At 42.1% G+C, this 17,363-nt stretch overlaps 2 protein-coding genes across 7 annotated transcripts in view; one reads left to right on the top strand and one right to left on the bottom strand.

The window, feature by feature from the left end:
- LOC124306858 (inactive pancreatic lipase-related protein 1) overlaps positions 1–8,446 on the top strand; it is a 47,040-nt gene extending 38,594 nt beyond the window's left edge. For 2 of the 6 annotated variants that reach the window (XM_046767999.1, XM_046767991.1), the window contains exons 2-6: positions 3,889–3,988; positions 4,388–4,536; positions 5,009–5,244; positions 5,689–5,935; positions 6,632–8,445. In XM_046767999.1, the coding sequence (XP_046623955.1) occupies positions 3,889–3,988; positions 4,388–4,536; positions 5,009–5,244; positions 5,689–5,935; positions 6,632–6,870 (971 nt within the window). In that variant the 3' untranslated portion in view covers positions 6,871–8,445. Of the gene's footprint in view, positions 1–777; positions 988–1,553; positions 1,666–3,888; positions 3,989–4,387; positions 4,537–5,008; positions 5,245–5,688; positions 5,936–6,631 lie in introns of those variants that run through there. The other 4 variants (XM_046767973.1, XM_046767981.1, XM_046767956.1 and 1 more) reach the window with 4 other exon arrangements.
- LOC124306816 (genetic suppressor element 1) overlaps positions 1–17,363 on the bottom strand; it is a 38,417-nt gene that overhangs the window by 14,895 nt on the left and 6,159 nt on the right. The window lies entirely within an intron of this gene.

Genomic DNA, 17,363 nt, shown 5'->3' on the forward strand with positions numbered 1-17,363 from the left:
TTTATTACTCGTTTGAACTACATCTGGTAATTTTTATCAAGTCGTTTGGACCATAATTGATCGAGTTATTAAATACGTTCCACAACAGCTGTTCATTCTCGTTGGCAGGTTGCGTACATTGGAAGTCGCAACTTTGATCTGAAACCAACCAAATTGAAATTTGTTCCTTGTTCGGATTACTTTTAAGAACCTCCGTTGGTATAATTGCATTGTTTAAGATGCTCCATTTTGAGGCTGTGTAAAGACTGTGAAAAAATGGTGACAAATGAAACGTTCTTTTTAAAACTCGTGTAAAACATTAAATTTTTTACTCTAATGGGTAGATTTAGGTTCATGATCTTAGAAATAATTCAAACAACGACAAAATTTCAGTATCATTGGTTTTAGATTAAAATTGTGACCTTTAGCGTGTACACAATTTGCTAACGCGAATGAAGATTTGGTATGGGACTTGGTTGTAAACTCGATAAATTATGAAACAATTGATTCTAAAAATTTACCAGATGTAGGTGAAACTAGTAATAAGAGATCCTCAGAGTTTAAAGAATATTCACTCAATTCTTCTCGGTCGAAAAACTTTCCGAAAACCACTTACCTTTCGGCCTCCTCGGGTAGGTTTCCCTCTTAAAATGAATCTAATCTGCATACCTAAAATAGCATAAGTTTGCAAATAACATGAAATTCCGCTGGAGTGAGATTATCATCAATTATTCCAACTGTTTTACTTCAGAGCGAATCTGACGTTGCAAAGATTCAATTTTTTGTTCTCCTATACAGGAATTAACATCACGGGCTGTCGAAAATTAATTTACTGTTCAATCAAATCGTTCTGATGGATTTATCGTACGTTGTGTAAAGAGCAGCCATTCTCAAGTTCAAGAACAATATAAAATAATTGTCTGCAGGGACCGGTTGACACAAATACTGTAGAAATGATTCCAGATTTTCTACGCCCTATTCTCTGCATCACCATCACGTTTTTGTTAGGTGAGTTTAACAATTTTCTTCTTTTTAACAAAGGTGTAGAAGGTGTAACGGTAAATTCATTACCGGTAAACGATGAACGTTCAATCAACGAATCTCTCACTTTATAAAAATCACTCGAAATTTCGGAAAAAGCAGGTCCGTGAAATAACATCCCGATTCGCAAGGACCTTCTTCAAGTCACGTTTACGCGCGTGGCTGCCTTAATCAGCGTGCGCAATTATACCATATATTCATTACCAAAAGTAATTATAAGTACTGGTTAGTCTTTCTATCACACTTTTCGTTTTCAGTGTACATGAAATATTGAAGAGGTGTTTCGCTTTGAATGGAGCGCTGATTGGCCGCCATATAATCGATTTCATTATGGTCTTTTTCTCGATGCCCGAAATAAATGTCGCGGTTGTCGTCACGCCGTGCCGACTGCAATTACGTTATAGACCTGGGCAGCTGTTTAAAACTTGCCTCGTAACATCAGACTATCATTTCATGCTTGAGGTACTTGACGTTACACGAAATGATTATTTATTCGAGCCGGTTACTTTCTCAGTTCGCTTCAGATTATCGGTCTGCATTGATCTAAGGTTTCTAACTTCGGTCCCTACAACCTCGGTGAAAAATTGAAAATGCTGCCTTGGTTCTTCGCCTCGTATCTTTGCCGGTTATGGGTCGTGTCCAGAGGTCGGTTGACGCAAGAAAATAGCTTTCTATAACTGATTGCCTGTGTATAGTTTTATCATTCGTTGTTTTTATCTTGGTATTTGTCGGGCGTTTTTCTCTCGTGTTTCATAACTTCACACGGTCCAACAGCAATTTACAAATTGAAGTAAAATAATTTTACACATTGTTTGAGGAGTGGAGTCGGTGTAAAGTGTATTAAAACCTTCGAAGTTCGACTGTTAAGTAAACGAAAAGTAGTTCGATTGATCGGTGGGGATTACAACGTACCTACGGAATCACAGGATTAAATTTAGAGGTCAACGTTCAACTTTGAATCCTGTGTAATGGTAATGCGGTAATTGTTTCCGGTGAGAGCATACAAGTGATGAATCAATAAACCTGTCAGGATATACAACATCTATTCATGCTCTCGTTAAAATTGAATTCCGTTATTCGTTTCTGACAGTTTCAACGTGCTTAAAACGAACGTCCGAACGATAAGTGAGAATACGAGGAACGATATTTTCTTCTTCAACGGTGTGTACAAATTTATCCGGGATATCTCGTTAGCCATAATCATAATTGAAATCGTAACGATTATTACGGAAGTGAATATTCTTCATCATCGGGATTCATTACGCGTGAAAGTAACGTCGGATCTCGCGTTCGGACTGTTATTTCATTTATTGCTAACTCAATTATCGGTCTCGCTTTCGTATAACTTTCGTATAACTAACTGAGCAGCCTTAGTACTCAGAGCCACTTGCGGAACTTGGCCGTGGATCATAAAAAGGAGAGCGGAATGATTAGATAGGCCTTTGATGGTATTAGGAATGAATTACGTTCCGGTAGAGTGACTTGATAATATTAAATCGCAGAGATTTCTCGCAAGGTATAAGCTAAGTGGAGTTTATGTTTACAACAACACTAAGCCACCGATTAAAAACGAATTTAACGGTCTTTTCTCAACAAATTTTTCTCGACTTATCGATACGGCGTATAACGATCACCGTTGTCAGATTTTGTAATTTCATAAATCTCGTAACTGGATATTAAACTTATTATAGTAGCGAAGAGAAGGGTGAGGCGATTGGGATGAAAATAAAATGGCCTCAAGCTATTTCTCTTCGTCTATTGTTCAAGATTATTTCTATCGCAAACAATGCCGACACTATACAATGCTCTGAATTCCTCGATTTTACCGCAAACCAATGAAACCAGTCTCACGTAATGGTGGTGGCCCGGTTTACGGCGAAGCTTATATGGTACACCTCCACTTAAGACTGCGCGTTCTTTAAGGTACGCTGAAAGAGCTTTCGCAATTATCTTTTCAAATTGAATTCAAGGCATGTATTCATTACGCGGGTATATCGCTATTGTTATTTTATTTTCGTACTCGTTAAACGATCGTCTGTGCTGACAATATTTGCACAGCGAATGTTCCGATCATAGGTATGAAATCAAACAATATTATTTTCGAATCACGAAAAAATTATTCCCGGACACTTTTTTCATCGCCTCCCCAAGTCTATCGTAAGGTTCTATCGAGTCGAATTTCGGACTGACACAGTTTAGTTAATGTTGATAATCGTTTAGGGAGTTAAACGTTGACAAAACCTACGATCAAATAACAATTAGAAGCAATTAGCTAAGATTCCGGCGAAGCTCGTCACTTGGGTAAGTGAATAACAAGCTGATCGATAACTCAATCACCGGATAATTAAGGATACCTATTCGTTGTCTTATAACTGCGTACGTTTATAGATTCAAGCCAAATTTAATCGGCAATAGGCTTCAAGTGTATTGTCTAACCCGAGGAAATTTTCACGGGTCCAGGGTAACCAGGCTGATTGTCGCTTGATTAGAAGTGTGAAATAAAAGCGATTAAACCACACAAGAAAAATAAGAAAAGAGAAAAGAAAAGGTTACGCAAGGTGTGCGTACACGAGGAAATAATTGATGCTGTACAATATTTGCACGGCCCCTGTAATTTATTGGCTTGACAAACGACCGCGGGGTGAAAACTGATCGTGGATAAATTAAGAAAGTCGTTCCATATGCAAACAGCTGCCTTGAGACACAGGGGAACAACCTTGTGATGTTATTTTTCCAGTACCGACAATAGAAATCTTTGGCCTAGTTTTCACGAACTGCTATAGTGTACATATTTATACACTCGGTCATTCAAATATAACCGTGAAAGAAAACTAAACTCATAAGTGCGTGGGATTTTGTTTGTTTCAGGTAATAACCCAGCCCACTTTTCACCGTTCCCGACGGGCAATTGCACCCTCTGTTGTCCTATTCAGCCTGATCAAGATATCCAGTATCAGCTTTATACCAGGTAATTCCGTATCGTACGTATTATGCGCAACGAAATTAGGAGAGAAGAAGAGTTATGAGCTACGTATTAGCAATCTTTACATCGACAAACTCTCGCAGTGTCGATTCCAGCTGTATCGTCACCAGCCATCATCACTCGCGTGACTTTATAAAAGGGTTACCGAAGAATTTCTTCTCGATTAAATAATCGAGCTTCTCTGAATTTATTATTCTCTGAGCAATTCTCCAGTTGCTCCGATGGAAATTGAGTTTCTGCTAGTTAGCTTATATTGATTATAAGATAAGGCAATTAGTTAGCTTCAGGTGGTTTGGATAATCTTCCAACACACATCGAGTTGTCCTCGCAGGTTGTTCGTTTCAAAAAGTTAACTATCGTTGCATGATTCTACGACGGAATCAGACGCAATCCGACCATCCCAAACATCTTGGCAATCAATGATGCGACGACCTTGCAAAGGAGCAGCTTCAACAGAAGCAATCCAACCATATTTTACATCCATGGATACAGCGAACGGGCACCAGGGCTAAGTGCGGCGACGATACGCGATGGTCAGTAAATGGATTCCACGTATGTATTCAACTATTATACGCCAAAAAATAGGGTTGTCATTGCTATTGCGCTTTTCCCTTTGGCGATATCATTTGCGGCGTTGTTACAGGCGCGAACTTTCCGAACGGCTGGACCTTTCACTCCGCCTAGGCTTAGCGTTTGATATCACAGTTACTTCTACACCGGGTATATCGATTCGGTGGAACTTCGTACGCAGAGTATTGGACTCATGTCGGACAAACACGATAGCGCAGCATATGTAAAATCTGCAGTTTTTCCAAAGTTAGAAGTCAGTTCTAAGCGGTATATCGTCTTCAAACAGTGCCGTGGACTCTGGCACGTTCCCTAGCCAGTTTCAAGCTCTCACTCGTGTTTTGTGATATCAACGTTTTCAGATATCCTCGTACAGCGCCATCCGCAATTTCACCTCGCCATGTCGATACCAATCGTTTCCTCGTCGTTTTTTTACAGCGTATCTGAGGCGCGGTGAGTACAACGTCGTCCTCGTCGATTGGGGCAAATTGTCGGCACTTCCGTGGTACATTACGGCTGTAAGGAACACCAGGATCGTTGGACCCCACGTAGCTGGTATGGTCAGATGGCTGGAGGCTCAGGGCGCGGTTCCGGCTTCCCGTGTTCACGTGATAGGGTTCAGTCTGGGTGCCGAGGTGGCAGGTTTCATGGGAAAGTCTCTCATCCCGCAGCAGGTGAGACCAGGAACAGATTTAAAATATCGACCGAAAACGGTTAGCGGAGTGAAGAGGCTTGGTTCTCTGGTTCGGTAGACCTTGATGGTCAGAAATCGTCTCTCCGCGTTGCCGCAGAAACATTGATGTGTGATGTTGGAACGACTGTTTAGCAATGAGTTTAGAAGGTGAAACACCCGCCAAGAAAACATTGCAAATTAACTTTCACTTCCCAATTTGTACGTTGTAAAATGTTTTCTTATCGGCCGGCCAAGCGAGTATTGACCGTGACCAAAAACAGCAGATTTTGTCTAACCATGAACAAATTAGTCGAGCGTGTTGGCCAATTATCGCGGCCAAGATCGCTAGTGCGAGCGTGCGGATTGCGAAATTCTAGAAAAAAGTTTTCTCGCTTATAATCGTAATAGTAATAACAGCGATAATAGTAATCGTGGAAATAACGAGCAGGTGGGAAGAATAACCGGACTTGATGCTGCCTTTCCTTTGTACATGAATACGGGGACCGATGGACACTTGACCGCGACCGACGCAAGCTTCGTTGATGTTATTCACACCGATGGTGGCATATTTGGCTTCCCTTCGCCCCTTGGTCACGCCGACTTTTATCCAAACGGTGGAAGGCCTACCCAGCCAGGGTGTACCGCCGACAACATCATCTTCGATGGAATAACACGCGTCCTTAATCAGTACAGTGAGTACTCGATAACAGATTTAGAAGATCATTGAGGAATTTCATGATTTTTCGTAACTGTTCATTTGCAATTACAAGTTCTCTTTTAACATATCGAAAAGGGAAAATAGTAATTCAGCCGACGTCTTGCCGAGGAGATGGCTCGAACCGTGGAGAAGCAGAGTAGGGATGATTAAAGCTTTAAGGCACGCATATTTCCTCGCAGTTAAGTTCCTTGAAAGTGGGTATATAAGGATTCTTGAGATCATGGATTTCGAAAATGGGGTCAGTTCTGAGAAATTTTCAAAATTCAAAATAGCGTATGTAATACGGCGAACTGAAACCGTGAAAGTGATTCAAATGCTTCGGAAATGCACAGTCAAGGGTTGACTCCGATTACCGAGTTCCACATTTCTAGTTCCCATAACTTTCCCACAATTTAATTTATTTTATAAAAACAGGCATTTTCAACACTTTGTTTATTTATAGCGTTCACTAGATTCGCGGAATCGCAATAATCCCTCTTAAAACATCAAGATTGACATCTTAGAAGTTCGATTATGCAAAAAAAAAAAATGCCAGCGATATCTAGTTCGAAGATCGAGACCTTCACGATCTTGGATAGTATCGATTGAATCTATAACTTCTTAAAATTTCTTTGAAAGTTCAGATTCCGTTTCTCGCATCAACATACGCCGTTTTGTTTCCGTTATACAGTTGCTTGCGGACATAATCGTGCCTGGCAATTCTACGCGGAATCGGTGGGAGATCCGAACGGATTTCCCGCCAGCAGATGTTCCAGATGGAGGATAGAGATTCCCGGTAACTGCACGTGGACTCCGGACGCTCGGATGGGATTCGCCGCCGACAATAGGATCCGCGGTATGTTTTATCTCAGGACAAACGCTCAGCCTCCATTTGCCAGGAACACGACGGGTTACGGAATCAGGAGATGAGCTTGCATCGACAAAAAATAACAGCAAATACATGGATGAACCAACAAATATCTGATCGCCAATCGAGGTGCCCTTATTTCTGGTATTTTCAAGCCTCGCGAAACTCTCGCAGTTTTGAGTTTCGGATCATTGCAAGGAACGGACCAACCGCAAGCATATTTTTACGATTATTGTTGCATAGGTAATTTTTCGGTGGATAAATTTGCTCGGGAAATTTTATACCAGACATTGTGTACAACAAAACGTATAATACGTTTCGACGAATCATCGATTTTGTAATTAAACACCACCCTGTTAACGGGGGGGAAAAAAAAAACTAGGGGCTTTAATGTGAGATTATAACGACAGAGTGCATCTGATAATTTCTCGCCGGACGAGTATAACGTGAATATTAATTAAAGCAAACCTTGAATGTTTATAAGGGCCTAGACCAACCGTTCGTGTCTCACGCACCTTTCCGCACGCACAGTCCAGAAGGAAAAGAGACGACAAAAAGTACAAAATGTGAAACCAACTCCGTGATGTAGTATATTTCATTCTTTATCTCGTTCTCAGCGGCATACTTGAAGTAACGCGGTGTAAGGAAAAAGAAAAAAAAATCTCAATGCTTCCACCCTTGTTACTATCATGACTCCTCCCTCTGAGTTGAGCACCGTTCTGCAAACATATTATTCACCGTTCGATGGTGTACATCAATACGAGTAATGTTCAATTTACGATAAGAACCTAAGCTCCTCTTCCGTAACGTTACTCAGTATGACGTACACGTATACCGGAACGTCTTGTACCGAAATTACCCCGGTGATTGTCTATTGGCTAAAGTCAGATTCAAGGTCGTGCTTAAAGTTACATGTCAGATAGATGACATCCAAATTGCGAGTGATTTACCGACTGTTTGTTATTTTCGTACCTCAATTTAAACCACGTTCCGTTTTCTATCCGTATGTCGAGAATCGATAATAATATGAACGTAAAAGCATTGATCTCTATGAAATTGGAAAACTTCAATTTCTCCTCATTGTGCGGTTTCAAAGATCTGTTTACCTGGATGAATCGGACTTTTGTTTATTCAAATTTCGGTCGAATTTTAAACTCGGAATAATTCAAGTACCTTCCTTCAAAGGCAAAAGTATCGGGCATGCACCGAGTTAGTAAATTTTTAGGCATCTGGCGAGAGTTTAGAAAACTTAGCTGTCTAAGTCGTCCTCGTTACCGCATGTCTTTATACATAGACAGATGCAGTATAAGCAGCCACTGAAGGATATCATAGAAGTGACTCTTTATACGCGCAATCACGAATTTCCCGCTTTTGGTTCTCCACATTTCTCGGAGTTGAAAAATAAACCACACATTACAACTCCCCTTTACTCCGCCTCGTCGTCGAGTACGCTACTTGAGCCACTTCAGAGTGCTTTTTCATTCAAAAAAATGTTTCAATGAAAATTTCCGAGCCGTGTATAATAAAAAGTCGTCGGTTATTTTTAATATTCGTTTATTTTTGTTTCATTTCCTCTGCCCTTCGTGATATTTATCCGAACGACGCTGTTTCAGTTTACTCTCACGGTCATCTACGACGAGGCTTTAAAGAGTGTTTAATATACGCCGAATATTACAGGTGGCAGAGAAATTCTAACCTCATATTATTCGTTATTATGAACTTTGCGCCACTCGTATTACGATGCGATCCGCATATACGGTGATTTCAGAGTACGAAATAATCGAGTGAGTGAACTCGGGAGAATGTACATTTTATGTATGTATATATGTATACATCGATGCTAAGAAGTCGTACAATGTCAACGCACGTGTCTCTCGCTTAGTATACATAGGTTATAAATACACTGGATAGTGTCCCACGGATCTAGTAACAAAAAGGCTCCTCTTTTCTTTTGAAAGATAAACTTTCAATTTAGTTAATCGATCAGTGAATACGATCCGCTGTTGCAAACAGCATCGTCGTCCCTCCACCTGCGGCTTTCAATCGCACTAAAAGAAATATCCACACTCTGCGGTAAATTGTTTTCATTATTTGCGACATTACGGTGCGAGTTGCTGCAAAGGTATATCGGAGTTACAATCCGATCAATTTAATCGCGGCGCTGCTCTGTCGACAGAATAAACCGTATACATCGACCTGTACGCAGACACCTTACAACTGAGAAGGCCAACGACGCGGACGCTAACCCCTGACGATCATTGGCTTTACGCTTTCCCGGGGGTACGTAAAGGTACAAAGGTACGCGATGTGTGCACAATTGGCCAAGTGTTTCATCATCGAATCGGTACGTCGTCGTCGGCTTTTCGCTTCCAGCGCCTCGAATCACTCGCCCCAATCAAAGCCCAAAAAATTTGGCCGTTGGTCAATTAACATCGGTATATGCGAAGAGCAGCGAAACTGTAACACGTCTGACTGCAAACCTTGAAGGACCCGAACCGCGGAGACCTTTAGCCGAGAATAAACACGCGACCTTTCCATCCCTCCATTGATTCGCAAATTTCCCTCAACTATCCCAGGGGCGTTTATGACATTAATCGCCATGGCGCGATGACAACCAGCCTCTGGGACAGTGTTGACATCTACGATGTGTTACGCCATGGCTCAGGTGAACTGCAGGCGATATTTCTTTTCGAAGACGTACGTACAGGCATTTGATCACAACTCGCAAGCAAATGTGGCCTCGAATCGACTCGGCGGGGCTAGGGATGAATTAAGTGAAAGATATCGAGTACGTGCAGACGCGACGTGATGTCAGTCGGTACGCGTCAGACGGGTGAGTCAACGCCGTGGCGCCAGGATAACGTGTTGGCGGTTCGTACACACGTGTAACGTCGTACGTGGGTGAATCTAATCGTGTGATTCCAGACTGGTGAGTTACTTAGGCTGAATTTACACGCCGCAGGTAAAGCGGCGTAAAGGTGCACGTTTATTGCACGCGATTTTGCAAACAGTACAACAAGTATGCGTCTGCAAGCGTAAAAAAAAATTTCAAGCAACAATCATTTGAGATGCGAATATTCGCCTTTTTACCCTGACGGTTTTCTACGTGTAACTTTGATTCGATTCTGCTTTTAACAGATTTTTTACTCGACCTGAAGCCACCCCGTATACGCATCGCGATAACGTGATCTTAGTTTTTATAACAAAGCAGCTGCGTCTTCTTCCCTAATGACAACTACGACATATTGAGACAAAAACGTGGCTGGTGACGTCACGTTGTTATTTTTACTCTCATCGCTCTCGCCCCATGTGACTTCCGCGTTTCCCTCTTCGCCGGAGGCTCGCACATCTCATTAACACGTTCGTAAATGAGTACGCTGTCCTCCGTCACGTCTCTGAACCTTTTCCAAGCTCTTATCTGTCACAGCTTTAAAAATTAAAGGCATACTTGTCCATAATTTTCTCGTCGATAATTTATTGTACGCTAAATACTGTAGTTTTATTGTCTTACTATCGCACAGATTATACATCTTACTTGATTTAAAATCGATTCGATTTAATTTATAGTTATAGAACAATTTTGTACGATACGTTTAACCTGTAACTGTGACGAGTTATACTTTACGATCACCCGTGTATGCGTAATGGCTCAAATAATTTTTACGGGTCGACACAGCTGACGATTTGATTGCGTATAGCTGAGTATTTCGCGAAATTGGTTGCAGTCAACGAGCCACCTGCCGTAACATTGATCCAGCTTTTGACGTTTCGGTATGTCTGTCTACAATTAAGCGTATTATATACTTCGGGTTGAGGACACGGTTTTACGTTTCTACAGTTCACCTTTACGAACGTGGCATTAATAAAGTCCCGTCGATAAAATTCGATATGATAGCGGCGTGCGAGTCTGCTACTCGGCAATTGAGCTATTGTTTTACTCGTCCATTTTCTCTCTCTACCAGAGTGTAAATTTAACGCGATAATGAATTTCTTGCTGTAGACAATATTATTATCTTTTTTCTCAGAAGAGGTAAGGATTTTTATTTTTCGCACAAGATGGAAGCTCGCGTCGTATTCTGCATCTTTAACACGTGTGCACCATCTTCAATCGTGGTGATAGGTTGATCGAAGGCATCTCACGTCGTGTTCCGATAAAATAAAAGCAATACCGATGCGACATTTCACGTTACATTGGGTGAGATATTGTCCCGGAGATATTTTCAAACCATGTACGAACGTACGTACGTACATACATGCTGTATCGTATAGGGAATAGAACCTCAGATTGCAGGAGCTGTGTTACAGTCGAGGTATATCCGTAGCGGAATTACCTGCAATCATTCTGGTAAAGGTTAAACGGACAGAATCTTGCACTGCCACAACCACCGTGTTCGAAGCATGATATGAGAACTTCACAAAGCCGTGAATCAGGATCTGTGGTGTTAAGTCTATAATGGCAGCAGTTGTTATCTCGATCGTGATCAATAACGCGAATCGTAGATCGCGCGAGTCGAACTTACATGGAAAATTTTTAACGACGTTGGAAGAAGATCGTTGGCTGATTTAAACCTTTGAATTTTGACGTATGTATTGTAACGAGTAAAAGAGAATTGGTGTAATCAGGGGCAGGGGTTTTAAGAACCCTCCCAACATTTCGATCCCCGTTCCCTCCAGAAGCTCTTTAAAACTTACTGATTATTTGAGATTCCAGGATAGCTGTTTTTAAGCACCACCAACGCGGTTAGAGGGCAACTCGACTTTATTCTTCGACACACAGGTGCGGGCATGCGGGCATCTTATATAATATCCACGTTTAAAGATTTTGACAATAAAAGAGGGTGCTAAAAAAAAAAAAAAGAAAAAAAAAAGAAAAAGAAAACCCGAATGGGAGGATAATTTGAATTACAAAAGCATTAGGTATGAAAAACGTAAATCATAAACGTGCAGAGATGAATTTTTATCGGTATACTGGCGTCAGAGTTCGAAATAAATTATCAGAATATCTATCCGGAATAAGAAAAATAATAAATAAAAATTCAACAACTTTCTATTATCCTGTATGTATTTGGTCCGAAAATTTGTGAAGACTTTGTCTAATCACGATCTAAGTTTGGACGAAGTTTCGTTTTATTGCAGCGGAAAACGTGACTTTAATACTTCGTCGAGGTTGACGAGGTGGAAGGAATGACGAGAAGCTCAAATGACGTAGAGTTTGATAAGAGAACGGTGCCGCGGTATTTTATGCGGTAAGAAGGAGCTCGGAAAAAATTTGGACAGAACTCTTTGGGACTTCCTCGACGTCGTCCGGAGTTTTCTTTCATATACGTGCGTTTTTTATAATATTAGTGGAGAAAACTGGGAGGTAGAGGGCTGCCTCCGGGCGTCATTTCCTCCAGGGAGCGGCAAAAACGCCGGCTCGCAAGCTCGACGGCGTGATTTTTCACCTTCAGCCAAGAGACGGGGAGAGAAATACAGAACAGAGTGGAAAAGAGGGATGTCCTCCGTGTGACGTTCCGTAGAACGGGCTCGATTAATTCTGCTTCGCAAGGGCGCCGTTTGCCGGTACGAAATAAAAACTACAGCGGAGGTAAAAGCACAGGTTCTTGCAGTCTCGGTAAGAGATGAAAACGTACGTATAGCGCGGTATATGCATATACATAGGTACGTATAAGATGCAGAGCCGGCACTGCATAAAAAAAAACCATAAAAAAGAAATGGCGCAAGAACGTCGGAGAAGGGAACGAAGGTAGAAAACCTCGCCTTTCGCCGCGTGGGCGGTAGATAACAAAAGGGTTGGTCGCGTGAGAGATTTTTCCTAGATTGATAAAGAAACTTCCGGAATTCCCTGGGGACTCTGCATACCGCACTTGCAACTGTAAACCCTTATCTGTTTCATGTATGTACGAATGTACACGCCGAGAAAATGAAAGACAAGACAAGGTGACAAAGTCTAACGGCGAGTAAGAGCCACGATGCAGAGTTGGGTGGGAGCCTTACAGTTTTGGGTGAAAAATGTTGAGCCTTTTGTTCGGCGTCCAGGTCTATTCTGGGCGACCAGCTATGGGCTGCTGCTGGCTGTTCTAAAGGAGCTTGACAAATGTTTGAAGCCCGGAAAAAGGACCGACGTCTCTCCCTTCGGTAGATATAATACCGGCCCCTGAAGGAGGATTCGGACGGATTGCGGTTGGATTACAAAGGTGCTGTTTTGCTCTTCACAATGGCCTCGTTGCCTCGGACGTCTGTGTCTCCTAGATAACTACCTAATTCTGGCCGTGTCCGCAAATCACAAAAGATTCCCCCGAGACCAATACACTATCTAGGATTGGCTCTTTTCATCCTAACAGAGATACACACGTTCCGCAGAATTCGAATTGCGGATCGATCGATCGTTTCTTTTTATGGTTCATTACATGCGTAGAATTCCAGATTTCTACTGAACCGTGTACTTGAGGCAAGTGATAACCTAATCGGTGAAAGACTTAGCCAACCGACAGAAGGTTCATCTCCCACTCAGGATTATCTGAATTTCGAATTCCACACACAGGCAGACGGATATTCATACACGTGTATCGAATACTCGCAGCTCTGAGGACGAAATATCGATGAGACTGTCTCTTCTTTTAGGCTAATTCGATGCCGGCGGACCGAATTTTCCCCCGACTTTATGTTATACGAGGTTATTTAATTCCATTCACGTTTCGAGATAACGGTTTCGAGTCGTCGAGTCGATTTTTTATTTTCTCTGACAGTGAAAAACGTCTTTATATACGTGCACGAGTTACAGGTGAAGGAATTATTCGTTATTTCCCAACTGGCTCGGGTAATGATGAACGATTTTATTCGTGGCTCGCGACAGAGCAAAGAAATTATGCGCGATCGGAAAGAAGGGAAAAGCTTTCTGACGTAAATTGAGGGGATGGGCGGAATAGACGTTATAACTCGGAAAATATAGCTTCAAGGTAAATGAGAAAAACGTAGAAAACTAACTTGACTCTAACGACTCTTTACACAATTTAACCGTGGATTGTAGTATAAAATAATGCTTTGGATTATATAAATAAATCCATGAAATGGTTAAGCCTGCCATAATAAAGAAATAATTTAGTTTTCGAGTTATATCGTTTTTTCAGAGAACAATTCAGTTTTTTACTGTTTGGCATATTTTATTGAGACGAAAACTGTGACAATGAATCTGAGGCATGGAAAATAATACAGGGAATCGTTGGTACGCTGTTTCCACAAATTCTGGTCAACGTAGCAACAGTTTATTTTTGAACTTCGGCTCACACTTCTTTGAACATGTTTTGGTACCACAGTTGCGCTTCCTTTCATACAATCGAGTTACACCGTTTTTCCGTAAAATGTGGTTTGTTCAACCCCCAAATATTAAATAAATTTTACCTAAGTTTTTTGACTTTTCAATCACCAATTAATCGAGGCATAATGATTGAGTTGTTTATATCTGCGACAAGTGCAAAGATGATCTGCTAACTTCTCTAACCCATCAGTAGCACGCGATATTGTAAATGCGTTGAGCAAATTGTAATCAGATGGTAAACCCACTAAATTCATTCGAAATCCAGCCGCTTTGTGCCGTGCCTTTTAAATTATATGTATACCTCCGGAATATTTTGTGCCTCGTAGTGATAACCGCAATTCAACGGAAACTGAGGTCGATGACCAGACGACCGCAAATTCATTATTTATCATCGTTCGAGAGAACCTTTTTCCCTTTTCTCCGTAACGCCGATCGGTGAAGTTTGTTGAACTTTCGCTTCCCTGGCCTGACGCCGAATGTGTGATGAGTGTTGATCATTCAATACGTCAATAATTTCACACTTATTGATAAAAACGGTTCGATGTGTAATCACTGCCCTTCGGCTTTGCCGGGCGTATCGATTAACGCGCGGGTTGCGAAAATTATCTTCAAGGAAGATAGTTTGTTTCTTACAGGGAAATAATTGAACTTATAATAAACTTAGAAATCTCATTTTATACGTTGCAGAATATACGGTACAATATTTACTCCACACTGATGTGTGTTTTTCTTTTTCTTTGAAATGTACGTAACTGCGAAGTCCGAAGACTTTGATCTAAACGCTGATACCAAACATACCAGCACATTGTACTTGATGGCTCATTCAGATGTGTACATCAGAGATTATCAGATTCGCCCGATTCGCGAATGCGTAGCAAAGATTTTCCCCATCGTGTCGGTTTGCATTTACCTCGAAAAGAAAATGCCGTTGTTGGTCGTTTCACTTATCGGCAACCTTATAATGGTCCGAGAGCCATAAAGATCTCCAACTTTAGATAACTATGATGATTTTTTTCCCGCTCGCAGCCGATAAGGGCCGTGAACGAAAAAAAATATATATATATATATGCCGTCAAAATTAATCAGAGTCTCCGGGGTGCTCACGCGAAAGCTGAAGGGGTCAGAAGACCCTGAAGTGTTTTCACATTCTCGTCAACCCTTAGCCTTCGCTGCTGCAGAATCAACACCTTGACACTGCACGCAGCAGATACGATCGCCAAACGCGAACTTAGCGTGAGCTTTATCTCGAACTTCAGTCGCAGCCTTGCTCTTGTGTGCTTCTATCGGTGTGCGGTATTTCCATGCCCCCTGTGTTTGAGTATCCGAAGAGCCGGGGGCGAACGTCGAAGGCAATTATGGCTCGACGTTTAAGCCCAGCCATCCTGCCTCTCGCCTCTCAGCCTGAGTAGTTCTAGGTTATGCTCCGCAGGCCAGACAAGGTCCCGGCTGACCAAGGCCTGTTATTCCTCGTCGTTAATACGTTGCCAGTTGTAAATGTTGTACCTCGAGAATTGCTGACCTTTTCAATTTACAACATTGATAATGATTCTGCACGGGAAACTTTTATCTTGCTTCGTTAGTTGGGGCCTCTTACGCCCTTCTTCCGGATGTGTTTGCGTTATTGCGTATGCTTGTGTTGCATTTTAGATAGGTATATGAGCGGTAAAAAGATTAGAAAACGTTTGAGCAGCAAATCGCGCTCAAGTTTGCTTGACTGTGTAACACAGGTATAATTCTACGTCGTTAATTCGTACACCTGAACGCGGTATAACTCCGCGTAATACAAATGGGGGTTGTTATACTGTCCCAGATGGACGTTCATGCCGTTTCAGTTATTGAGAAAGTTCTTTTTTGCACGAGGAACATTCTGATAAGTGGAATCGAATACTCGCAATCAGTCGCGATGCGGAGATAAGATAGTGTCGGACATAAACAAAGTCATAACTACATTACTGGGCGCTACTTTGGTTCTTAGTTAATATTAGCTATTAATAGCATATTATGCATATACCCATGAGGATCTCTGGTGGTGCGTAATGGGGGAAGGAAAGAAGTTGATTAACCGAACCATTACGAGGAGAGTGAGGCAAAGTTGAGTGATCGTCAATCTACTTGGGAGGGTGTGGGGACGAAGGAAATAAATTTCAGTTTTTTCTGCAGTCGCAACGGTAATTCGGTGTAAAGAAATTGGGTCAGAAGAAATGAGATTGGCGAGAATAGATTCGTCGAAAATGACATTTCTCCCACCGGCTGGGCGAGAATCAGGCCTCAGAACTTAGCAAGTGATTGGAAATTATACCTACGTATAGACTTGGGATTCGATTTTCATCCTCACGCGCTGGCCTTCCGCATCTGTTATACAAAAATTTACCTCTCCGTCTGCCACCGTCAACCGTCCAAACGTGCAAATATGCGTACACAAAGCGATGCAAATCTCCGGAATACCTTCGTTAACACAACGCTTCCATCACCCTCCTCATCGCACCTCTTACGATCCCAATTTGCATGGGATATTCAGGTAAGCTCGAGGTCCGTTTGACTGGATTTAATCGGTCGGCTGGCCCGCGACGTGGATACAGACAATAGAGAAACAGATTGCGGGACAACGTGGCGACGAGTCTGGAGTGGCCAATGATGCCTCGGGATTCGCAAACAGAGGTTTGGGGAGGAGACTGGGTAAATCTGTACCTACACTTCACTCGGAGATTGAGGCTCCGAAACGAGAGAGAGCTGGTGGAGTTGGTCAAATCGATACATACACCTACTAGATATTCGAGGCAAACGTGGTCCCCCTGCAGCATTGCCTCTTGTACATTGTATAATGCTGCGGAAATATGCCGAGCGGCGAGCGTCCATTTTGTGCGGTTGGTTTTGTATTATACATGGTGGAAGAAGGCCGAGATGGTGCTTTCGAGGCGGTCTTTCATACATGTCATTTGAATATTTATGGAATGTTCTACGCCGAGGCGAACTACGAAAACAACGCAAGGCAACGCAGCTGGTGAAATCTGGTCGAGAGCGAGTCGCTTGAAAACCACCCTGTCGACGGTATATATGCATTTTCCACTTCTTCATCAAGAATCAAACGTCGAAGTGCTGACCGCAAATTGCACAGAACGCGCGATGACGCACGCTTCTAGTTTTCATCCCAGCTTTCAACCACCGTTCCGTTTGATCACAAGCCCTGGATCTGACGGTGATTGAGACTTGTTTGCGCCGGGAACTCCTCCTAGGGGG

The sequence above is a fragment of the Neodiprion virginianus genome, chromosome 1 (assembly GCF_021901495.1).
Source record: "Neodiprion virginianus isolate iyNeoVirg1 chromosome 1, iyNeoVirg1.1, whole genome shotgun sequence".
NCBI lineage: Eukaryota > Metazoa > Arthropoda > Insecta > Hymenoptera > Diprionidae > Neodiprion > Neodiprion virginianus.